Source organism: Calliphora vicina, chromosome 3 (assembly GCF_958450345.1).
Source record: "Calliphora vicina chromosome 3, idCalVici1.1, whole genome shotgun sequence".
Classification (NCBI taxonomy): domain Eukaryota; kingdom Metazoa; phylum Arthropoda; class Insecta; order Diptera; family Calliphoridae; genus Calliphora; species Calliphora vicina.
Window position 1 is genome coordinate 110,722,353 of NC_088782.1, and position 26,038 is coordinate 110,748,390.

A 26,038-nucleotide genomic window follows, 5' to 3' on the forward strand; every position below is an offset into this window, starting at 1 on the left:
TCGTCGATGTGTAGCAGTAAGAGATACCCAACAAAATATTGAGTTATTGCAAAGTTTAGACCATATTTGTTAAAATAATACCTAAGTTTCCATTGTTTTGTCAATGCCGTAATAAAGAAATCTTTTAATTTTGTTTTCTCATTTTTAGAATTTAATTAATTATGTCCTTTGCAAATAAAATACTACAAAAATGTTAAATTTTTTTAAAAAATTATTTCAGATTTTAGGCCACTAATGAAATATTTGGAAAAGTTTCCATTGTTTTGTCAACCACTGTATATCTATACCATTCAGTTGAAAGCAATTGTTGGAATTAAATAAAAGTCATAAAATACCAAACACTCACTTTTGGAAAAAATAAAATTTTAATTTCAAAATGGATCAAATTTGAACCGAAGACCTTATGAAGGTTAAATACACCACCTTGCCCAAGAGTATATTAGATTTGTCAAAGCCAAATATAGCTCTAATACTCGTTTTTTACATCACTTTACCTAATTTTGAGAAAGTTTTCTTATAAAATACCTTTGTTCAAAACCCGGATATTAAATCCGGGTTTTTAAAAATTAGTAAAAATATTACTAAAATTATTTTATTTAATAAAGTCACATTAAATTTAAAAATTGCCACATTATTTAACACTTTAGACTGCAATTTTCAAGGTTTTAAAGTTAACACACTTTTTCTTTAAAAATAAAAATAAAATTGCTAAAAATATTCCACTGAAAAACTTTTTCAAATAACCAGACATTCATTATTGCAAATTTTATATTAAAATTTCAAAACAAAATTAATATTTTCATAAAAATTTAAAAACTTTTGTTAACCTTTTTTTGAAAACTTTAGAAAAACTTCAATATTTTGAATTTTTTTAGGTTAAAGTCACAAAATAATAAACAAATTTACCAAGTATTTAACAATTTTGAAAAGATTTAAAAAAAAATAACTTAAAAATGTAATTCTTTATTATTTTCCATTAAAAAATTCGATCAATTTGTGTTACTGTCATTATTTCAGACTTTTTATTCAAAATTTTAGAGAAATTTTAATTTTTTTTAGTTTTCTTTTAATTTAAGCAAAATAAACGATAAAAAAACTTTAGAATTTGAATAAATTTAAGCAAAAAATGTTTCTTGTTTGAGCACATTAGAAAAACTTGAAATTTTTCAATGAAAATATTATTTATTTCTTAATATTGAGAAATATTAACCAAATTTTGTAAATATTTAATATTTTAGACACATAATTTAATGAATTTAAACTTAATTTGAAAAAAAAATAACTTAAAAATGCAATTCTCCAAAATGTTCCTGCAAAAAATGTTATCGATTTCCTAACCAGGTTATCAGACTTCTAAACTTTTATTGAATTTTAAGTAAACGATAAAAGACCTTTAAAACATTTAATAATTGATTAAAAGGTAATTAGAAAAATAAAAAAATCACTTGAAAACTACAAAAACAAAAAAAAACACATGTGTCAATGTAAGCAAACAAAAAAACTTTTATGTATAGAGAACTATTTACAAAAACAATGCATGAAATAACGACAAAAAAAAACAATGTCATTTGCAACGTCGACCGAGGCAGAGAGAAGTATAAAACAAAACACACAGGTATAAAAAAAATGTAAAGAGAAACAATTGAGAAAAAAAACACTGTTACAGTAAAGATTAGAAAGATAAAATTAAGAAACAAAACAAATATTTATTAAAGATAATTAAGATTAAAAGGAAAATATATAAAAAAGAAAGAAGAGTAAGACTTACCTTTTGCAAAATGTGTGGTAGTAATTATAAATGATGATAAATATCCTTTGCAAAATGCATAAGACCCCCGATTTCTTAGGGTTGGTAGGGAACAAAAAAAATATTAGTAAAAACTAATAGTAGTGAAGTAACATTAGCAGCATAAACTTAGTTAAAAAAGCTACACTCAAAGTATATGTACTTGTTGTTGTACATTTTTGTCTAAGTTTTTTTTAAAAGAAGTTTCACCACTTTCTTTTGCTAGTTTTTGAGGTTTTTTTTAGCGGGTTTTTTTTATTACATTTGTTTTTCTATAATATGCTTGTAGTTGTTGTAGTTGTAGTTATTATGGGTAGAAGACGAACAAGCAAAAAAACCGTAGTTAATTTATATGGATGAGTAAGTGTGAGTGTGTGTTGTATTTTTTTTATTATTTTTTACTCAACTTGTTTTTTACGGGTATGGTATTGTTGCTGTTGTTTGTTGGTTGGCTGGCTGGTTGCTGTGTTTGCTGTAAATACATTAAGCAACAACAACAACTAACGATGATGTATATGAAACAAAAAGGAAACCAGTATTTTCTTCTTTCACTTGAGTTTTATTTGTTGTTTTTTGTATTTTGCTGTTTGATTTACTTGTTTTTTTTGTTGTTTTAAATATTTGTTTCTTTTAGTGTGTGAGAAATTTTATTTCTTTAAATTTTTTTTTTGCTATTTATGGGTTTTCACTTTAAAAAAAACTTCATGTTATAGATTTTCTTTTTATATTAATTATATATTAAGCATAATAATAGAAGTTTTTAAGTATTTATAATTAATAAGATTTAAATCATTTTTTATTAAAACTTTCAAGAGATTTTTAAAACACATTTTGTTATTTAGTAGATTTCTTTTCTTTGTTAAGATTGGTTATTTTTTTTTAACTACACTTGTTTTCTTTAAAATTATTTAATTTTTTCTTTCTTTTATTATTAGCTTTTAATTAAAAACACTTTTCAATTTGTTTGCATGATTAAGCAAAAATTATGTTATAGAAATTTCTTTTCTTTTTAATGCCCAAGAAACGGAACACGAAGAAAAATACTTTTTTTACTTCAACGAAAATCACTTTAAAAAGCACATCTTATAAAGACAAAAAGAAGAAGCAGACTAAATATTTTGACGTCTCGGCCCGTTAAATTTTTGTGTGTTATTGTTGTTGTTATTTGTTATGCTTCTTCTTGGTTTTTTTGTTTTAATAAAAAAGGAGACAACGTAAACGTCAAAGCTAAAATGACGTTAACGTCCCTGAAAGCAGAGAACAAAGAAATATTTTTTTTTGTTTTACAAATAATCTTATTACTTTTTGATTTATTTATTAAAAATTCACTTATTTAACTTTTATTCTTTTGCTCTTTCTCTCCCGCTCTCTGTACAAACATTTCTTTATAAAATAATTATAATTTATTATTATTATTATTACAACACACTTTTTATTAACGACATTGAGAGATGTTGTTTTTGTTAATGCTGCCGTGTATATATGTATGTAAAAGATTTACACAAAAACGTTCTTTAAAATGATTTCTTCTTTTCATTCTTTATATATATTTTTTGTGTAATAATTCTTTTTTTACATTTTGCCTTCCTCACTCACTCTATGTACTTCACAATTTATATTTTTCTTTTTATATATAATTTTTTTTATAACTTGTGCTGTTTGTTGCTCTGCTTCTGCTGTTATTTCGTTGGTTTTTTTTTGTGTAATTTCTTGTTCTCCTTGTGTTTTTTTCTTTTGATTTGGCCTACTTTACCAGAAAATTTCCACTTTTCTTATTACAAATCACAACATTTTCTCACTAAATTGTTATTAATTTAAATTTAGCTACTATATTTTATCAAAACTATTATAGATTTATAAAAAACATCACTTTATATATATTAAATTTTCGGTTTTAAAAAATTTTTCTTCATTTTTTGTCTCAAAAAATAATCTTTTCTACATTTTTTCACACAAACACACACAAAAAAAGTAACGAGACGACGTCTCTACGACGTGTAGAAAATGAATGAAAAAATGTACATAGGTGCTTAACTGGAGTTACCATTTACCTAAATACTACTAATTTTTTAATAGAAAAGGTAGTTTCATAATTTCCATTATTTTTATTGTAAAAACTGTTATTTATTGAAGCAAAATTAATTATTTATTAAATAAAATATTATTTACAACAATTTTCTGCTAATAACTTTCTTATAAGCTTAATATTATTAATTTATTTGTTAAACTTTGATGTGTGTAAATGCCATTTTATGCAACTATGGTTATATTTACCTGTACAGGGTTGCATGTTGTTGGTGAATTTTCTGTAACAGCAGGGTTGTATTTTCTGGTAGACACTGTGGCAGCTAGTTTCAAGTCCGGTTTTAAATTTTTAGAATTATGTGCTCAAAAATATAAGGAAAAGTTATTAATATTAATTTTGAAGCGTAGAAGGTTTTCAAAAATTAAAAATATAATATTATATAAAATAAAACTAAATATTTTATATATTTTTCAAACTAAATAGTTTAAAAAAAAAAATAAATTTCAGATTTTTCGGTACCAATGAAAATTTTCAAATCGAATTAATATTTTTCGGGGTTACAAAATCGGTTTATTTTAAACATATGTTTTTAAATTCATATTATAAAAACATTGGTGAGTATGTTACTGTAAAAACTTAACATTTTGCAGTAAAAAATTCAATGACGAGATAATTTATTTAATAGCAAAGGTTTTTAAGAAATACCAAAAAATCAATAATCTAAAATTGGAAATTAGCGGGTGCTATAATTCGAGGAAAAAAATTAAAAAATTCACAGAAGATTTTTTGAAAGAACTATTTTTTTTGTTGAAATATTTTAAATTTTTGATCATAATGTATTTCATATACTGATTCAATAAAAAGGACACACAATTTTGTAAAAATTAAACCATTGCAAAAATTGCAATAATGAATACTTTTTAGCTTGATTTCTATTTTCAATCAAATACTAAACAAAAAATACAAATTTTATAAGAACTTTTTTGGATTTTGTACTTGAATATTCGGAAGAGTTAGATCTGATAACTTTTCCAACCTCACAATTAAGTTTTTATGTAGTTTTATGTTAAAAATGTTTAATTTTGTACTACGTTACCATCTGATAACTTTCCCAACCTCACAACTAATTTTTTATGTAGTTTTATGATAAAAATTTTTAATTTTATACTATGACATTTCAATGCTATTGACATTGTTTAAATTTAGTGAAATATATATGAAATTCAGGAGTTTCAACAGTTTTTTTTATATGGAAACAGTTGCTATATATTAATAATATTTATCATGATACTTTCTCACATATATTATTCGAATATAAGTTGAAAAATATCATGCATATCTTACAAATGTAACGTCTTTTCATAGTTTTCATTTCAAAAGAGTCTTCACAGACCGCCGATTCTATCCAGCTGACTTACAGTCAAATGTATAAAGCAAATATAGGAATGTGGTTCAATATGTTTGAAAGAAATCAAAGAACGTTTTAATTTTATTGCGCAAACATAATTTAAAATTAAATTTTCCATAAAAAAGTTGACTACTTTCCGTTACATAAACAAATGCTTGACACTGTTTTTCCCATACTCAGCATTACCTACGAATTAACACTGCCTTACCACACAGAGATGTATTTTTGTGTAACGATAACCGTACATAGTATTTACAACACAAAATACCATCACTAAAATGTCAAAATGAACAACAAACACCACCCTATAAAAGCGGCACGTAAATGACAAATGAACGTTTTTCATTTCTGTGCTTCTAATTGACCGGGTTCGTAGTCCAAAGACAACAATAACAAAAGAAAAAACAACAATAAATAAGAAAAAAAAAATACAATAAACTGATAAAATACCAGTAGTGGAAAAGTGTTTTAACATATTTCTTTAATAATATTAAAATTGTAATCCTTTTTAATACTTTTTCACTTTCTATACTATTTTACACAGATAAATAAACAATAAAACAACAAGAAAATGTCTCGCGATAGTGCTACAAATCAATTAAATGATTATAAAAATACATTGACCGTAAGTAAAATTATATTTTGTTATTTTATTGTTAAAAAATATCTATAAATATAAAAGAGAATTAAAAAATTTCCATTTATTCCAAGAGTATAGCTATTGCTTAATTATTAACACTTGTGGTTTTTGCTAAAAATTTCCTTTGTAAATAATTAATTATAAAAAAAGTAAAAGTGCCTGTGAACATGAAACATTGAATGAATGAATGGTGTGTCAAAATTACTGGCACATATTGCTCATTTGATTCCATTATAATAATTGAACAATTATATTATTGTTATTATAAAATTTAGCAAACAATATATGGCTAAGTAATTGCCTTTGGCTTCAGCTAAAAGACAGCATAAAATATTAATAAATAAATAACTTTATAGAGTAATTTTAACACCATTTCCCCAAGGGTTAGCCTTCTAGAAAGATACTTTATGATCCATGACACAATTATTAGCTAAAGTTCACATTTTGTTTTTATATGACTTGAGTTTTATTTAATCTTATGGAAATTTTAATTCTCTTCCAGTCTTACTTCTAAAGTATTTGATTAAAATTTCTAATCTATTTGATAACATTTTGCTATCTTTATGTTCCCCTTAGTTTTTGTTTAATATTCTAAATACTCTCCAAACATTTGTATTTCTTAACAAAAAAAAAAAAAAACATTTATAATAACGTATGTTTTATTGTTATTTCTTTTTTTTGTTGGTGATTTAAATATTGTTTTTGTTATTTGCATTTTATTCATAAACAAATACCTACCTAGCTATCTACTTGTAAATTTTGCTTAATGCATACTTGTTGCGCTAAATACAAGACAGAGCTATTGAGGTATGAATTCTTTGTTTAACTGGTCTGCCGCACTCTAAATTTTTATGAAAATGCAATTCGAAATCGATTGGTGGGTTCTTTTTTCAAATCGTATAGTATATTTCTGTCATTTTAGAGGATAACGAGCCTACATTTTGCTTTATGAGCACATTTTTCAAGCTAACTTTCTAAAAAACTAACTATTGTTTTACTGTATACCCAAAATTCTAGACTGAAGCTGATTTTCATTATAAAAATTGACATATACAGGCTGTTTTTGGTATTTGGTACAATTTAAAGCAAACTAAAGATGATTTTGCTGCATGCAGCACATTCTAGGCTGTGAAGCTGATTTTCATTATAAAATCTGACAAAAATATTATTTTTTTGTCTTGAATTTTATAGGTTCTTAAGCCTTATTTTGCTGCAGCCAACACTTTGTAGGCTATGAAACAGATTTTTGTTATAAAAGTTATAAATATAGACTCATTCAGCCCAATTATGAATAAAAATTCCACGGGAGTTTTTTCCCTTTTTTTCTATTAAAATTCAATGGGAAAAATTCCCTGGAAACAAACTCCCGGGGAATTTTTTATTCATAATTGGGCGTATTATGGTATCTCTTGTATTTTAGAAGATATCAAGCCTACATTATGCTTCATTTCTTCAATTTCAAAGCTAACTAAAGATTATTTTGCTGCACCCAGCACATTCTAGTCTGTAAAATTGATTTTCATTAAAAAAAAAACTGACAAATATTGACTTTTTTTTAGAATCTGTTGTATATTAGAAGTTATCAAGCCAACATTTTGCTTCATATCCACAATTTCAAAGCTTTCTTAAAATTGTTTTGCTGTATATTCAACATTCTAGGCTTTAAAGCTGATTTTCATTATAAAAAATTACAAATATAGACGATTTTTGGTATCTTGTGCCTTTAAGGAGATATCAATACTTCGTTTTTGCTTCATATCTACAATTTTAAAGCTAATTAATGATATCAGGCAATTCCAGGCTGTGAAATAGATTTTCATTATAAAAAAAAACTACAATTGTAGACAAATTTTGTCTTCTTTTCATAAATGTATAAAATTTTTAATAAAAAAAAAAATTCACAGAAGATTTTATGCAAAAAATAAAAAAACAAATTTCTTGGTTATTTTTTTTTTTTGGGAAATTTAAATTTTTAAAAAATTAGGTTAGGTTTTGAGATTTCCACAATTACAGTTTCATATCTGGCCGCATATTCTGGGCGTTTTTCGACCAATCAAACGAATCGCTTGCATTTGGTATAGGTTCCCTGTGATGGTCTGGTCAGATTACAGCAGCTCATAATATATAGGACCCTTTTGCTCCCACCAAATACAGAAAATTACCTTAGCGCAATGGATATTGGGTACCCAATATCCCTGCTTTTGGATGAATCCTGCTTCGCAAACGCTTTGAAATTCCTGATTGAGTAGCTCCAAATGATTTTGCAAGGTCTTGTTGAGTAATATCTCCAATTCTTGGTCTTCAAACTTTTTTGGCTGGCCTGGGTGTTGTTTCTATGTCATAATCACAACTTTTGAACCGAATCTCTCGCACGTTGAAACAGATCTATTTAACAGAATTAGTTTCATTCCCACGACAGCCGGTTATACGCACGGTAATGACCTGAGTTCACTCGGCCAAGGGCTGTCAACTCAGCAATCACTGCTGCAACAACAACAACAGAATTAGTTATTTAAATTATAGATAAAAGAAAGAAAATTATCTTTAATATAGGAACAAACTGTTCTTTAAACAAATCGTTAAATTTTGGTACAAATTAGATGTTAATACACAACTTTGGCACTAAAAATCTTTAAATTGACGCTAAATCCTTAAATATTGTAACACTATTCAGGATTATCGTGTAAGGAGTTAGCGTTTTACGACATTGACAATTTCGTTATAGATTAACGATAATATTCAACCTGTTACTTTAATCTAAACGCCTGACTACCAACATAAAAACGTCAACCACGATGAGGGTAATTATCCATACGTCCTGTAGTATTATTATTATTACGAACGGCATTACCTACAGAACTACTGCTTTGCCCTACAACTAAACATGTCATACGACCTTGAAAGGATTTGATTGTCAAGCCATATTTTAAACTGTATTACCGATATGGTTAATGTTTTATCATAAACTGCAATAAGTTTTTCGATATCTGAAAAATACATGGCTTAAATTTGTTTACAGTAAAAAATATAAACAATATAAGAAAAATTTACAATTAAGCCATTATATGATCAATTATTTTGCATATTTCCTGTTTGTAACATAAACATCAAACGTTCTTTGATTTTTTTTCTCCAATATATGGGATTTTCAACCAATTTGTCATATACATACAGAGGAGACTTTATTAAACAACAACAAAAGTTGCCCCTTGATATTGGAGGTCAATATTTGTGTTACTATTTCTCTTTTATTATAAATCGTGTATAAATCAAAATTCAATTGATTGTTTAAAATCTTGTCACTAACGATCAATCAAATTGTAACAATTTAAACGTTTAAACTATTAAGAGCAAATAATAGAAACAAAAAAACTGAAAGAATTGAAAGTATTGTAAAATAAACAGCCAATATTTTCGGACAATTAACAAATATTGTAGTTTAGCCAAAAATAATAATTATTATTTCAAAATAAATTATTTTCTCTGAAAATAAAAATCTAACACAATTGAATTTAAACCCATTAGACAATTTATTTAGTGAATATTCCTAGTATTTATAGAAAAATTAACATAAATATGTTGAAATTATTTAAATTATCTAGTCATGTCTTTACTCTTCTTTCAAATTGTTTAATACCAGCTGCCGCGTTTCTCTTTCATTAGCAAATACCCATTAAACAATTGTTTTTAGTTAATTATGATTGGTTCTTCAGTACTTATTTATAATTTGCCATGTTAAAAACGTGAGTATTACAAAATAAACTATTGATTTTTTTTTAGTAATTCGATCAAGATAAAAATTCAATTTAGTATATAGCAGGTAATTATTTAATGATTCAGATAAACACAGAGATAAGATATGGAAAGTAGAGAATATAAAGAAAAAATTAGACACATTTGTGCACAAATTAATATTTGTAAAGAAATTAAATTTAAAATTAGAAACTTAAGAATAGCTTTTATTAAACATGAGGTGTAATAGAAAGATTGTTAAAATATTATATAACAATTTCGTTTATTCTAAAGTTAATTTCTCTAAAGTTGACTTAAAACATCAATAGACATTAATAAAACAATTACTCAGATCGCAGTTGGCGTAGGAGTTTCAAGGCATCAACTAGATTAAAGAAACAACCAACCGTGAAAAGGATGAATAACTTTAGTTTGTAATTTCTAACATTAATAGTTTTTTTAAGTAGCTGTACTTTATCACATCATTCCTTGTTTTTAGAAGAAAGCTTAAAGTGTTTTATGTTAAAAAAGTATTAAAAATCTTCTTTAACTTAATTTAGAAAAAAGTTATAAAGATTTTAGTGTAAATTCACTTTAATTAATATTAATCATACGTAATGTTGCACTAAAATTAAAATTTTATTACAAACTCTTTAATTTAACAACCTTATTTATAATAAATCAAAGTCTCCATATAAAATTTGTTGAATAAACCTTTGATAAATTTCAAAATTTATTATAAATAAGGCATTTCGAATTCAGTTTGCCTTTAACAACTTGTAATATGAATCATTACTTTAATTTAATTGATGGCTGTTAATTTTTAAGTAAATTTAACTTTATTTGAAGTTAATTAACTAATTAGTTTTGTAAATTAGTCATATCATTAAGTGTCATCTTGATATTATCGTTTAATTGAAAATAATTTAATAATTTCCTTAAATTTTTAGTAATTTTTGATTATTTTTTTAAAGGTCATTGTAGATATAAAACAAATTTTTATTGCGAAATATATTTTAAAAAAGTTATTAATATTTTACCGAAAAAAAGTACTCATCTGAAGGGAAAGGGTTTACTATTTTCTCAATCAAGCAGGTCTAAATTGAACATTTGTTGATACCAAAAAGACTGTTCAAGGATTTCATAAACTTATAATTGATTTCTTAATCATTAAACTATATTTTTAATGAGAAGTAGACTTTTTAATAAGTCTACTAACTGGCGGAAAATAATTACTCACTAATAAAGAAAATGTTATAGTAATTATAGCAATTTTTAATATTTTCCTAACTTTGAAGTTTTCCTGTAATTATAAATGGTTATTATTATTTGTAATAAGTTGTAAATTTGTTGATTTTGCAAGGTTTCCTTTGTTGTTTTTTGAAAACCCTGAATTTTTACATTAAAAGAACGATTACAAACCAAACAAAATAGTTATTCTTAAAATTCAATTATATTTTTTAATGAAGCATTAAATATTGTTTTTTAGTTAAACATAAACATTTACACTACAACTATATTATTAAATATTTAACGTATCCAAGGCGTTACAGAAAATGTAATTCAATCAGACAATACGTAATTTTTTATTTAATAATTTAACCAACTTTACCAAGCATTGTTGCAATTAACAGCTGGTGGATGACACATGTAATTAGTTTGCATGTAATATAAATAACTTTACTTTGTAATGTAATGATGAGAAACTATTTTTTCTATATTTTCTTTGTTTTAAAGTAGACAAATTGTGAAATTGTAAAAATATCCACTACAAACTGTATTATCCTCATTATTACTGCCTTGCCTTGCAGCTTGAAGGATACAATGTTGCCATATGACATTTTGCTGTATGGCAACCTTGTATTCATACTTACCGCCATATTGTAAACTGCGTTACCGATATAATTGCTGGCTTGCTTTGTAACGTGCAATAGTAGTGTGATTTTCAGAATTTCATGAGAAATATTAAGAATTAATTAGAAAATCATTTAAAATATAGATATTGGTTAGTATTTGTACAATTTCCTACAAAACAAGCAAATCTGGCATGAACTAAAACAAAGTTTAATACATTTCTGAACAAAAAAGATGTAGCAACTTTGTTAACTATATAAAATGTTAACATAAGTTATAACCAGATTTTTTTTTCCATCAACAAATTTTTTTTTTAACATCAAATTTTTTTCAACCATATTTTCAATATTTTTCTAAAAGTATTCTTTGTTCGAATATAATAATTCAGTAGTGAGGTAGGAGTTATCAAACATTTTATATATAGACAACGTCAGCCTGTATTTCCAGTTAATTTTTATATTATTGTTTATAAACGTGTTAATTATATCCTTAAACTTCAACATTTAGATAAATAAGTAGTAGTTATAGTAGTGTGAGAAAATCTTAAAAAATTTCACAATTTTTTTGAAATATATTTCGCATTTTCAGTTTTTTTCTTTTAAAATTCTAAAAAAAAAATTATAATTATTTAATTGTTTTTTGTGTGTTTTGCAAACAGATTTATCTCATGCATATAATATAAACAATTGTTATTGTTTTGTTTTTATTTGTTTCTAGATTATATGGAGTAGTACTACATATACATTTTTATTAATAATATTTTTATATAAACAACAATTGCACACACAAAGTCAATGCATTCTCTTATATGTGTATATATAAAATAATAAACAATAATACAATATATTAAATAAATACAAAATAAATAACTTGCCGGCTGGAATAAATTTTATTGTTGTCTCATTGTTTTGCCAAACCCAGCAAAATGATGGACGAAAATTTGCGAAAAATAATGTTTGTTAAAAAAATAATAAAAATGTTCCTAAATTTTTCTTTTCACAAGCCTTTAAATTATTACAGGATGATTAAAACTATCTATAAATGGGCTGTTTGGTAGGTAATCCCCAGTTATCAGCTAAAACCTAGGTTAAACTAAGGTTAAACTTTAAATATTTTTAACGGCATTATTACAGACTACATTGCCAACATTATTACAAACTGCATTACCTACGTTATTGCAGTTTTGTCCTACATGCAATGTTGCCATGCTTGAAATTACTTTAAAAAAATCATTTTTTTTAAGAGAAACCCGAAAAGCTGTAGAAAGGAAGTAAAAATATTAAATCTAGAATAATAATGGCAAACGATTAATGTTGTTCAATAGTTTGGAAAAATTCGAGACTCCAATGAATTGTTAATGCGAAAACATGACTTTTGAAAATTTGTTATTTTGCTAATTTTACTGTAGTTTCTTAAACGAAATGTTAATATTACATGTAGAGCCCTGGCGGTTACAAATATTCCCGAAATTCCAAATCTCGTCTCCGTCTAAAAAGTATAGTTTATCATACAAACATTTTTTAAAATCCCTAATGATAATATTCGAATATTGAAATATAATATAATTATTTAATAGAAAACTCACCTTGAGCTTAAAGGAAATTGAAAATTTTTTTACTATTTAAAAATTAAAATTCCAACTTGTTTTTATTCAAATTAAAAGCAATGCAATATAAGTTCTCACCTCAAAACTACGCACATTTTTAATCCCCCCTTTAACGATTCTTAAATAGGCTTACGTGACTTTGTTTACTCACAGAAACTATTTAGTTATCTGGTGAAATTAAAACATATAAAGATTCATCCTAAATTGCCCATGTTAATCAGTAAATACTATAGATAAAAACTAGTAAATGTACATGTCATTTGCTTTTTAACACAATTTTTTTTTTAATTTGCATTTAGTATATGGATACAAAATATCATTTGCTATTTATAAAACCGTCCCTACCCAAAAACTAATTAATACACAGTACAGGCTCTCTAGCTGTAAAGAATTGATAAGAAGAAATAAACAAATTGTCAGAAGTCGAAGTCTCGGCAGACGTCGCAGCAAAGTCTTATATACATATGTATGTATTTAGTGTATATTATCTAGCAGTATGTACTGATTTGTTTTGTTTTATTAATTAAGTCACTGAGAGCGGGGATTGGCATTTAATTAAAAAAAAAAATAAAACAAAAACACAAACAGAATTGATAAGTTAAAAATAACAACAATAATGATAAAATTCAACTTGTTGCAGTTGGTAAACAATTTTTGAATATTTATATGGTGTTTTTTTAAATTGCAATAGCAAATACTGAATTTATTGTTACAATGTTTATGAAAACATCATTAACGATATTAATTTTGCTTTATCCTTTATCTAAGTTTGACATACGACCTTGAAAGGATTTAAATGTGAAGGTAAATTAAGGCACCACAGTATTATCGGCATTAATACTGTTTTATCCTAAACCTAAACTCAACAACATGGCGCCATTTTGCTTACAAGATAAAGTGTAAGCATTACAGTATTATCGGTATTCGGTTACTGTTTTACCCTGCTAATGAACATAACAAAACTTTAAAATAACATAAATAAAATGCTATATGAAGTCAAAACCTACATTATTTTAACTCTTCTTGTTTGCTCAATAAAAATCAAATTCCTCAGTGAAAAATTTAAAAAAAAAACTGGAAAGAAATCTGTAACTTCTAAACGGTTAGTCCTATTTTAATAAAATTCCCCAAGGCTATAGAGGGGATGTGGATGTAGTTAAAGTTTTGAATTTGTACTTTAAACACCAAGGAATACGGAGCCTCGAGGACATATTTTAGTTTGTTCTCATGTTTGGTAATGCCGTAGTCGGCAATGCAGTGCTCAAACAAATATTAGAAAACGACAAGATTCAGCTAATTTCCTGTAATAGTGTCACAAAAAACAACTAACTATTATCTAGGAAAGCCAAAGGTAATGTTTAATTAGGCAAGCAAAAGCTGGTTTTTATTACTACTTGACAAATTGTAGCGACTTTAAATTAATTTGTTTCTTATCTAATCGTTTGTAATACATTCCTTAAATGGTAATACATTCATATATACTTATACATATTTAAAATTATAAACAGGAAGATGTTTAAACTTGTATCTCATGCCTTAGTTATAAACTTCTTTCTCTATGCTGCTCACTTATGTTCTTTTCTTTTAAACTCTTTTTTTTTTTTTTTGCTTGCTGCCAAGCCATTTCCAAAGCTGGTTTTTAATAATTGTTACTGTTTCTTTGCAGCAGTAACACTCAAACAAAGTTTATTGACTTTGTATGTTGCTGCATTTGAAATCAGCAGAAAAAAAACCAGCTGGAAAAAAATAACTATGCCACACTTCATTGCTTGCAATGAAGGCTTTCGATGCATATTTGTAGTTTTATTTTGTTTTTGTCGTTGTTATTTGTGGTTTAAAACTAATAGCATTAGGTTGGCCTGGCCGTCTGTCTGTTTTTAACTACGCAACTGCATTTAATGCTGGCTTTTTTGCACCAAATATTGCCTTATTCAAACTTGCCACTCACGTTTCTCTGCTAAACAGCAACAAAACTAAACATTCAACATTTGTTGGAGTTTTTTTTTTTAGTATTTAATTATTTATGAAATCAAGCTTTTTATTTGATTTTTGTTTTTTTTTTTTAGTTGTATAATCATGTATTTTACATTCATTGTTGCGTTTAGATCTATAACATTGACTGCAAAATTTGTTGAACAATATGTATTTGAGCAAGGTTTTTAGAAATGCATTATTTTATCCGTTCTTAAAAATATAAAATATACAAGCTAAGTGAATTAAAATATAGACAAAGAACTTTCTAAATATTTGTCTATGTCTAGTTGTTTAGAGGTTTTCGAAACGACTGAAATGGAATCTCTTTTTACCATTGGCGAAATCGTCAAAAACCTTAATGATTCACGTCATAGTTGCCTGATAAATCATAAAATTAGGGGGGTTTTCCATTGATAACAACTTTTTGATGGTATATTAACAGTATTACATGTTTAGTTTGCATTTAAATCTTTAAATGTAAAGACTTAAGTTGCTCTAACAATTGTGCTAATTAATACAGAATTTATCGTTAACAAACTTTAAAATGTATCTTTAAATCGTCAAAGTACCATTTTTAATATGACAAATCCTCAAAGTTGGCAACACTGCTTACTGCATTATTGTTTTTCATACTGCATTACCTACATTATAACTGTAATTTCTTCCTCATACACATAATTGCTCTCTATTAACACAAAACAAAATGGCGCAACTTTGTTTACAATTTAAAATGTAACATAACCTAGAAATAATATCCGCAATGAATCCAATGTATAAATCGTTGTCTTTTTATAGTAGAAAGACTTTATTCCCATTTCGTAGACTTCCACTTTATATTTTCCAAAACAAAAGTTTGTTTTTAAATAAAATCAAACACTATTTTAAGCGGGCTGACCTAAATTGTATGATAGGATGATCAGATAAGCCTTAATGATGATGGGTATGGTTTTCAAAACAACATTTGAACAATCAGTCTAGCAGATCACTGGAATTATGCAGATTGGAAATTTATATTAGCCTGGATCGTCTCTTCTACAGTGACGTTTAAACATTGTTGCTTTCGTAAATCCAAAAGTTTGTAAAAAGAATTCATCCTCCATATCCGAGTTTGGTGGAGGGCCTTCTTGACCAACTGAACTAGCAGTCCAGTCATTAAACTAAGGGGCAAGTGGTTTTGTATCACCTTGAATCTGATTCAAAATCATAGTAAACCTTCTGTCGAGATGGTTTCATTGTTAACAGATTTTGGATGACAACGATTCTTCTTCGATCTTCTCTATATTCCAGTCGAAAGATTGGCCTCGGTAACTATGTTAAATAACTACGAAAAATTGGAAATATTGAATCGGGATGAGAATGAATATTTGTTGAATTTGCATTTAAGCTGACTTAATAAATATTTCTAACATTTTAATTATGCTTGTGATTGAGTCACTGAATTCCTTAAGTTCAAAGCATGTATTCAAATTAAATTTAAATATGTGCAAATATTCATTTAAGATATCGTTTAACACATTTTAATGACTAATTAAGTTTAATTCAAAACATAATTAAAATAATTAAAAACAATGAAAGATAAAGCCAAATAAAGCACAGGATTCTCTTAAAAGTTTGCTACTTTTTTAAAAAAAAAAACAAATTTTGAAACAAGTTTATTGAAACAAGCCTAAGTTAAAAAAAACAACTGAAATTCTTAGCAAAAAATCGTTGATTGCATTTATTTGTAATGCTAGTTAAAATGACAAATAATAAAAAAAAGTTAAGACTAAATATATTTAGCTAATTAACGTCCACCATAAATGTTTAAAACCAAGTTATTTTGCTTACAAAGTTAACAAAAATTACATAATGAGTTTAGTTGAAATTTAAACATATATTTTTTTTTATAAAATACTATAGAAAACCCCTGTGGCCGCCCATATTCAAATTATCACGTATTTTAATTATAAGAAAATTAAATGTAGCAAAATAAATTTTTAAAACATTTTCAAATCTCAACGAAAAACAATAAATAAACTGAAATTAAATTAAACAAATTTAGCAAATCAACAGCAAATGTTTAATTAAAATCCTGTTTTTCCTAAATTTAAATAAACACGTTATTGTTTCTGTTTTAAAATTTGTTATACTTTTTACACTTTGAAAGACATGAAATTTGTTTTATTAATGTCACAGCAAACATTTTTTGAAATTCATAATCTTTAGCAGGTTTATGGAAAATTTTTTAGACAGTTCATAAAGTCATTGATAAGATGGAGAGGGGTGCGTCTTTGTAGCTCGAAAACTAAATATATATGATAGATTTTATGTCTCTTCATTTATCTGCTGTTATTCTATTTATTACGAGGGCTAAAGCTTTTGTTTTGAGAGAAAATAAAATGCAAAATATTGCGACATCGGTCGTAATTCCTTAGACAGTGTATTTAAAGTATTAAAACTTAAGTTGCTCACACAAATCTATTAATTAATAAATAAATTAATACAAAATTTCTCGTAGACAAATTTTAACATTTCTCGTTATATTATCAATGTACCATTTTTTATATGACAAATTCTCAAAGTTGGCAACGCTGCGTGATGCATTATTGTTTTTCATACTGCATTACCCACATTATAACAGTTTTGTTTTCTCTTACATACAAGAAATTTCTCACCATAATCACAAATCAAAATGGCTTAACTTTGTTTACAATTTAAAATGTAACATAACCTAGAAATAAAATACGCAATGAAACCAATATATTATTTTCACTTTTTTTTGTGCAATAAACATCAAATCTTTGATATTTCTCTAATATATTGAACAATACTCCAATTCACATGCACACAAGCGATTTTTAAATGAACTCATTTTTTTAGCTTTATTTAACGATGATGTAAAAGAGATCTTCGTTAAAGACAAGCTGAGCGCCAAAGATTAGACATTTTATAACGACGATGTGAAAGAAATCTTCGATAAAGACAAGCTGAGCGACTTCTACTGGTGTCTCTGTAGCTCCTGAAAATGTTTTTGTGTCTTTCAACATATTCTTCTCCTTTCTGAAAATAGTAACTCCATATTCAATATTGTAACTTCGTTGGCGGTTTAATACAACGACTTCTTCTGGATGCTTAATAGTGTGACATCGATCGTAAACTGCGACTTCGTTACACAGAGTATTTGGCCCATGTTCAGCGTTAGATGTTTACGACATTGGTAGACTATTGATTAATGATTAAGACAGAATCATAGGTTGGTTGACTGTTCAATGCAAAGAAATCGTTAGACTGTGAATTAGGTAGATTATTTAATTCAGGCGATTCCGCCGATTTATCGGTTTATCGACTTAAGAGGTTTACTCAATTCAATAGGCAATGCAAAAGAGAGGCTTTGGTTCAATGTTCCATATAGAGTCATTGGTAATCTGTTTAATACAGCGACTACGATAGGAAATTCAAAATAGTTCTCTGTTCTCGCCTTAGCGATTTCGATCGATTAATCAGATTACCGAAGTGATTTGAGCATTGTCCAATATTTTAACTGCCAACTTACGTTTGGCAGTGCAATTCATAGTCATTGGTCAACTGTTAAATACAGCCTATTAATCAGCTAAGATATATATTTTGAGGATAGTTCAATACTTTGACTTCGGAAGACAGGCTTTGTTCGATATAGAGCCTTTGGTCAGCTTTTACACATCCTTGGTCATCTGTTTAATACCGCGATTACAATAGGAAATTAAAAATAGTTCCATGTTATCTCTAGCTTTCGTCCTATTGATCAGATAAGATACTTATTAAGAAGATTATTCAATACTTTGACTTCGGAAGACAGGCTTTGATTCAGTGTTCGATATAGAGTCTTTGGTCAGCTTTTACATAGTCCTTGGTCATCTGTTCAATGCAGCAATTATGATAGACGATTAAAAATAGTTCTCTGTTATCTCTAGGTCTCGTGCTATTGATCAGAAGAGACCAAATTTAAGGATTGTTTAATACTTTGACTTTGGAAGATAGGCTTTGATTCAGTGTTCGATATAGAGTCCTTCGTCAGCTTTTACATAGTCCTTGGTCATCTGTCCAATGCAGCAATTACAATAGACGATTAAAAATAGTTCTCTGTTATCTCTAGGTCTCGTCCTATTGATCAGATAAGAGACCAAATTTGAGGATTCTTCAATACTTTGACTTTGGAAGACAGGCTTTGATTCAGTGTTCGATATAGAGTCCTTCGTCAGCTTTTACATATTCCTTGGGGAATTAAAAATAGTTCTCTGCTTTCTCTAGCTGGTTCGGAAGAGCAAATTTGGCTGACAGTTCAATACAGAGTCTTTGGCTTCGAGCGATTGATTAATACTCCGATTTCGGTCGACTGATTCATGTTTTTCAACTGTTCAGAGACTACAGACTCTTCGGTTGTATATTCAAAACAGACAATGTTTGACTATTTAGTTCAGCGGGATTGGGCTGTTGGACTGTTAAATACAGCAACGATTATTCAATACAGGAATTCCAGTATACTGTTCAATACAACGATTTATTTAGAGTGTTCAATACTGCGTCTTCGGTTAACTGATTAATAGAGACTCATCGATTGACTTTTTTTTTCCCTTTATTTATTCCACTTGGGAACATAGGGCTTCTACAATCAAATTCCAACTAATTCTATCATTACAGATTAATTTAATTTCATCAAAAGATTTGTTAACTTTCTTAAGTTCATTGAAAATTGTTCTACGCCATGTATTTTTTGGACGACCGGGCCGTCGACTTCCTTGGGGATTCCATTCTAAGGCGGCTCTCGTAACGCTGCCAATAGGTTTACGGAGAGTATGTCCTATCCATCTCCATTTTCTTCTTGTTATTTGACGAACTATTGGTTCTTCCTTTGTTAGCCTCCAGAGCTCTGTGTTTGTGGTTTTATGTGGCCAAAATATCCGACATATTATACGTAGACACTTGTTTATAAATACTTGGAGTCTCTGTGCTATAGTGTTTGTCATCAGCCATCGATTGACTTAGTTCTCGATAAACAATTCAATATTCCGATAAAGCGTCAATTGTTTAATACAGCGAATATTTGATGCACTGCAATTGTTAGAACGGTGAAATTTATCGGTTTCGTCCGATTAATCAGCGACTCGATTTTTGACTTGTTCAATACTTTGCCTTCGATAGGCAGTTCTAAATAGAGGCTTTCAATGTTCAATATAAAGTCTTTTGTCAGCTTTTACAGAGTCTTAATACAGCACTTTTATAGGAAAATAAAAACTTCTATCGATTGATCAATACTGCGATCTGTCGCCATTGTTCAATACAACTTCTTCAAAAGACTATTCAATACATAAATTTTGGTCGACTGTTCAGAGACTACAAACACTTTGGTTGACAGCAACGACTCTTTAATTCAGAAATTCTGGTCAGCTGTTCAATACAGAGATTCCCCGAGAGTTTTTTTCCCTTTTCTTATTTTAAACATTGAATTTGAATAGGGAAAATGGGAAAAGAGAAAAAACTCCTCGGGAATTTGTATTCATAATTTGGCTGTTAGTCTTCGATAGACTTCGGTTAACTATTTAATAAAACCTTGTAGTATATAAAATAACAAATATTTTGATCAGAAAATCTTGTTTTAATTTTTCTTTTAAATCTTTTTTTGCAACCTCAATCTAATTATCTTTTTTCACTTCTCTCTCTCTCTCTTACAGACTCCCCCTGGTGCTATCACCACTGGCTCTGGTAATCCAGTCGGCATTAAGGATGCCACCATGACTGTTGGTCCCCGTGGCCCAGTGCTCTTGCAAGATGTCCAGTTCCTCGACGAGATGTCTCATTTCGATCGTGAGCGCATACCCGAACGTGTTGTGCACGCCAAGGGTGCCGGTGCTTTCGGCTACTTTGAGGTAACCGATGACATTAGCAAGTACTGTGCTGCCAAGATATTCGAAAAGGTAGGCAAACGTACACCGGTGGCCATGCGCTTCTCCACCGTAGGAGGTGAAAGCGGTTCAGCTGATACCGCACGTGATCCACGTGGTTTTGCTGTTAAATTCTATACCGATGATGGTGTTTGGGATTTGGTGGGCAACAATACACCCATCTTCTTCATTCGTGATCCCGTTCTATTCCCCAGCTTTATTCATACCCAAAAACGTAATCCCCAGACCCACTTGAAGGATCCCGATATGTTCTGGGACTTTATTTCGTTGCGTCCCGAGTCGACTCATCAAGTTTGTATTTTGTTCTCGGATCGTGGTATTCCCAATGGCTACCGTTATATGCATGGCTATGGTTCTCATACCTTTAAGATGGTCAACGACAAGGGTGAACCCATCTACTGCAAATTCCACTTCAGATCTAATCAAGGCATTAAGAATTTGGATGTCAAGAAAGCTGATGATTTGGCTAGCTCTGATCCTGACTATTCCATACGTGATTTGTTCAATGCCATCAAGGCTGGTGAATTCCCTAGCTGGAATTTGAATATCCAAGTCATGACCTTTGAACAGGCCAAGACCTTCAAGTACAATCCCTTTGATGTTACCAAAGTGTGGCCTCACAAGGAATTCCCCTTGATTAAAGTGGGTAAAATGGTGCTCGATCGCAATCCCACCAACTACTTTGCTGAAGTTGAACAAATTGCTTTCAGTCCTGCTCATTTGGTGCCTGGCATTGAACCCTCTCCCGACAAGATGTTGCAAGGTCGTCTGTTCTCCTACTCGGATACCCATCGTCATCGTTTGGGAGCCAACTATTTGCAAATTCCTGTCAATTGCCCCTACCGTGTGCCTGTTAAGAACTATCAACGTGATGGCCCTATGACTGTCACCGACAATCAAGGTAATGCCCCCAACTATTATCCCAACTCCTTCTCTGGTCCCCTGGAGTGCCCACGCGCCCGTAACTTACAAACCAAAACCCCTGTTTCTGGTGATGTCTACCGCTATAGCAGCGGTGATACCGAGGACAACTTTAGTCAAGTCACCGACTTCTGGTTGCGTGTTTTGGACGATGGTGGTCGCAAACGTTTGGTCAGCAATATTGCTGGTCATTTATCGGCCGCCAGCCCCTTCATTCAGGAGCGTGCTGTCAAGAACTTCTCCATGGTTCATCCCGATTTTGGCCGCATGTTAACCGAGCAATTGAACTTGGCCAAAACAGCCAAGATCTAATTTGTTCTTTTTTGTTTTTCTAAATAAGTGCAATTTAAAGGCATTTTAGTATGTTTCTTCTGGTTGTGGGTCTCTAATTTACCCTTTTAAGAAAAATGCGAGAAATTTCTTAAACTTCTTTTAAAATTATGTTTTTTTTTTTGTTTTTTACTTTTACAATTATTATTATTATTATGCTAACAAATTTTTTTTGTTTGTGCAAAAATCACTGATAAACAACATTTCCAAATAATCAAATGGTATCTAACTACTACATATATTTTTTTTTTACTTAACATTTTTAAATAAAAACTTTTTGATAAATCTAATAAAAGGAGTATATGTTTTTATTTATCTGGGGTAAATAAAGAAGAATGGGCAAGACTAACGAAATTTCATATGGAAAATACGAATAATGTGTGTATGACTCAAAAATGCGGGATTTTTTGCTTCGAAAATGTCGGATATTATACCAACAAAGCATCGATTGCTCACCAAAGCTTATGGTGAATGTGTTCTATCGGTTTCAATGTGCGAGAGATGGTCTGTGCTGTTCAGAAGTGGTGATTTTGACACGGAAGACAAAAGTCCAGATAAAAAAGTTTGGAAGACCAAGAATTGAAGGCATTACTCCATGATGATTGTTGTAAAACTCAACAATAGCTTGCAAAATCATTTGGAGCTATTCAGGCAGCAATTTCAAAACGTTTGTGAGCAGCAGGGAAATTGTATACCATACGAATTGAAGACGAGAGACCTTGAAAGGCGATTTTACATGTCCGAAATGATGCTTAAACGCTATGAAAGAAAAACATTTTTGCACCGAATCATTACTTGCGATAACCCGAAGCATATGTGAAGACCGGCCAACCAGCCGAATCGATACCAAAGCCATATATCCATGGCGCTAAGGTAATGTTATGTATTTGGTGGGAGCAAAATGTTTCTATCTATTATGAGCTGCTGAAATCTGGCCAGACCATCACAGGGAACCTGTACCAAATGCAACATATTCGTTTGAAGCTAGCATTGGCCGAAAAACGCCCAGGCATGGGACCCTAATATTCCATCATGACACCGCTAGGTCACATGCTGCAATACCTAAAGTATTTACAATAAAGTGGTTGGGAAGTTTTGCCTCATCCACTTTATAGTGCAGACCATGCCCCGTCCGACTACTATTTGTTTCGGTCAATGCAGAATGCTCTATCTGGGATACGCTATACTTTGGAATAGAGATGAGCAGTTCTTTTGACTCGAAAGATGGGAAAAGGTCATAGCAGCACTTTGAAATTCGAACAATTAACTAATGAATACTATTATAATTTATTAAACCTCTAAAAACATTTAAATTCATTTACATTTAATAAATCCAAAGAGTAGTTTACATTTTAGTAATATGCAATGAATTTTCTTTTTCTTTGTTTATTCAAAAAACCCAACTCTGCATTAAATTTAATACACGTGCCCTAAAGTATGCAACAGTTAATGAATAATACAGTAACTAGCACTTACAGTACAAATTAAAATAATAATGACAACAATTAAATGCATGCAACATTGGAATTTAATAAACCTGCCATTTACAATCAAATTAATAAACTTAACATTAGTGGCCTTGCAAATAACAATGGAACAGAGTTGGCCGGCGAAAATATCTGCCATTAAACGAATGGGTAAAAAGGCGTTGTTGAATATGTTGTAAGTCTGATGTTAGCTCTATAGCGAGTGTCTATACGACATCTCGGTTTGCCAATGAGGGCCGGGTATTTTTGATAGAACCCAGCAAAAAAAGTGAGGAAGAAGATGCAGAATTTTCACAACAAATAGCATGCTTGATGTACTTCCAATTTTGGTGAAAAAGCTATGAATTTTACATTAGCTTGTCATTGGAGGGATGTTGTTCATTTTTGACAACTTTTTACTTAATAAATTCGATGCTTTCGATGCGATTAAATTTCGATTTTAAGGTGTTATTTTAATGTAGGTAGTGGATACCTATATTTTTTGGCATCTTGGATGGAAATATAAATAATAGAAAAAAAGTGATGTAATTGAGCATTTATGAATTGATTTTAATGTAGTTAAAAAATTTATGAAACAATGGTTGATTAATTTTAATGATTAAAAAATGTAAAAATTGTTTGTATACCAATTTTTACAGGTTTTAATAAATTTTATAAAATTCAAAAAATGTAGGAAACAATTACATCAACGAAGTATTTATAATTCAGTGTCAAATACCCATATTTAAAATCACATCTTCAGAGGTAGAAAAGATTCATTTGCAACTTTAGATGTGATTAAAATGTCATATGTAAAGATGCACTTCCATTATTTTTTGCTGGGAAGTAGCGAGACATTCCAGGGTGATGTAGAATCCAGGGAATTTAAACGTTCCTAGGAGCTGTGTAGTTGATTGTATTGGGCAATTATTATTTCAATATTACAATTCTTCTTACCGAAGTTTTAAGCTTTTGCTCAAGAGAAATGCAATAATGAACCCAACTGGCGATCAACAAAGACCATGTAGACCAACAACTTATGTAAAACTTGCATTCTTAAGAGGAAGCAATATACGATACTTCTTCGACTATATTAATGTGCGGCCCTGGCGTTGAAGGGAGCCAACACATTTTGATATTCGATTAATAATTAAGAAATCTAAAAGTTGCCAATTAAAATGTAAATGTGATACATTTGTCAATATGCTAATGAAGATGCTTATGAAAATTATGTACATACGTCGAAATGAATGGAGCAGACAATAATTTTAACAATTTAAAAAAAATATGTTGGATCTTTAGGTATTTTATTATAAAATAATTGTTTCAGTTTCGTGTTGATGGTATCAAATAATTACTTTGTACCTTTGAGGCAAAGATCTCTGCAAAATTCCCACCATTACAATGAGATAGAAAGGCATATATTTGTGGACTTATATTTGTGGATAAATTATACATTAGGGTGGGTCGATTATACGGAAAATTCTAAGAAAGTTTCCTCAAGAAACCATAGGTCTAAAATCAAATCCCATTTCATCTTTTATCCAATGATATTTCAATACATATATTTTTTTTGGATAAAAGACGAAATGCGCAAGATAGGATTTGATTTTAGACCTATGGTTTCTTGAGGAAACTTTCTTAGAATTTTCCGTAGCTTACGTTTCTGCTATACGATTTTTAACTTTTTGATCATCCATACAAATCGACCCGGCCTAATATACATAGATATTCAAAAAAATATTCTCCTTGAATGTAAAGTTGCTTCTCTAAGCGAGACTGCGAACCATTTTATACATGGACTCTACTGTAAAACAAGGTGTAAGTAATCATATTGTAGATATTCTGAAAAACAAATTCTGCAGAGCAAAGGCTTGTTTTAAAATTGAGGTAAATTTATTTTGTACAGGTGAAATTATAACCTTTGCCGCTCATAAAACCACTAAAAATTAGAACAAGTTTTATTCCTAGCCGCCCACATGATGCTCATTGTTTGGCCACATCATTAGTATTTCATATGTTTTAATTTGTTTACGATCACCGCTAATTGCTTTAAAATATAGGCTAAAAAGATGTAGTGAAAATCAAAAAATTGGGTGAAAAAAAAATTTGTTGTTGGAAAATTTTTTTTTTGGTGAAAATTGAAAAATGTTTTTCCCGATTTTCAATCATTGTTAGTCCGAATTTTTATGGTTTAGATTGATCTACATACATAGGTACAATGGGCGTGGCACCTCCCATTCGAATTAAAAATTTATTATTAGCTACCGAGCTAAGCCGGGACCGTCAGCTAGTTATCTATGTTAATGATTTAGTAATCCAGATATAGATAAAAAATATGTCTATAATCAAGATAGTCGTGGTTGTTTATATCTCA

At 29.1% G+C, this 26,038-nt stretch overlaps 2 protein-coding genes across 2 annotated transcripts in view; one reads left to right on the forward strand and one right to left on the reverse strand.

Annotated features, from left to right (window-relative positions):
- Positions 1-3,780, reverse strand: part of LOC135954228 (uncharacterized) — an 80,456-nt gene extending 76,676 nt beyond the window's left edge. Inside the window, exons 1-2 of the mRNA XM_065504308.1 lie at positions 3,383-3,780; positions 1,769-2,474 (exon numbers count right to left, since the gene is read on the reverse strand). The gene's annotated coding sequence lies outside the window, so the exon portion shown is untranslated. The remainder of the gene's footprint in view (positions 1-1,768; positions 2,475-3,382) is intronic.
- A 1,753-nt stretch (positions 3,781-5,533) lies between these two features.
- Positions 5,534-22,490, forward strand: Cat (Catalase). The gene is made up of 3 exons (XM_065502782.1): positions 5,534-5,588; positions 5,765-5,845; positions 20,714-22,490. The coding sequence occupies exons 2-3, from the start codon at positions 5,792-5,794 to the stop codon at positions 22,175-22,177; spliced, it is 1,518 nt and encodes a 505-aa protein (XP_065358854.1). The 5' UTR covers positions 5,534-5,588; positions 5,765-5,791; the 3' UTR covers positions 22,178-22,490.
- Positions 22,491-26,038: the final 3,548 nt, after the last annotated feature.